The sequence below is a fragment of the Paracoccidioides lutzii genome (genome assembly GCF_000150705.2).
Source record: "Paracoccidioides lutzii Pb01 unplaced genomic scaffold supercont2.70, whole genome shotgun sequence".
Taxonomy (NCBI): domain Eukaryota; kingdom Fungi; phylum Ascomycota; class Eurotiomycetes; order Onygenales; family Ajellomycetaceae; genus Paracoccidioides; species Paracoccidioides lutzii.
The window spans coordinates 32,099-32,926 of record NW_015441016.1 but is presented as its reverse complement, the minus strand read 5'-3'; the positions used below and the strand labels follow the sequence as shown (position 1 = coordinate 32,926).

The 828-nt window shown below is 38.2% G+C and overlaps 1 protein-coding gene across 1 annotated transcript; it reads right to left on the bottom strand.

Moving 5' to 3' along the window:
• Positions 1 to 59: 59 nt before the first annotated feature.
• On the bottom strand, positions 60 to 466 carry PAAG_09068 (histone H3; the record flags this gene model as incomplete). Its single annotated transcript, XM_002788969.1, has 2 exons — positions 60 to 253; positions 313 to 466. 2 exons carry the CDS (start codon positions 464 to 466, stop codon positions 60 to 62), a joined length of 348 nt encoding a protein of 115 aa, XP_002789015.1.
• Between the last annotated feature and the right edge of the window lie 362 nt (positions 467 to 828).

The following is an 828-nucleotide window of genomic DNA, read 5'->3' as shown; positions in this document are numbered from 1 at the left end:
TTGTCACTAACATCTCATTGATTAGTATAATGATTAGTAGATTAGCTTGTAAAATCCAGTCATTTCTTACTTGTGAATTCATCAATCAAAACCGCCTCTGCAGCCTCCTGCAAAGCCAGAATTGCAGATGCTTGAAATCGAAGATCACCATATATATCTGCTGCAATTTCACGGACAAGACGCTGGAATGGGAGCTTGTGAATAAGAAGCTCAACATCACGCTGATAACGGCGGATTTCACGGAGAGCAGTGGCTAAAATAATTAAATTAGATATTCAAATTCAAAAAATCTATGAATATACTTTTACTTACTGCCAGCTTTTCGACGATAGCGACGTCGAGGTTTCACATGAGCCACATGCTGTCCTGGAGGATGCTTTCCCCCCTTTCTTGCCTTGCTGGCTATATTTTTTTTTGCCCCTCTCTGTTGAACACATTTTCTTGCAGTCATTTTGGTACGAGCCATTTTTGCGTGGATTTGATGATTCTAGCTGCTTATTTACTGATTAGTATAATAACTAGTATAAAAATGAACTGTAGCTCACTTACATTGCTGAAACAAGAAGATAATTTAAAAAATTTCTGCAGGGGGGGGGGGGGGGAGGCGTGTAGAATGAGATGGATGAAAAGATTAAAAGATTGGAAAAGAAAAAGAGCAAAAAGATAAGATCTTTGAAGTGAGAGTGCGGTTATGTGTGCAGTTATGTGCAGTTGATGAATAACACAACAACACAAGCACGCTCAAATAGGCAATCAAGTGAACACAACAACACATCACAAAGAATATCAACATTGATTTTCAATTCTTTCAATTCTTCTTTCTCCTGT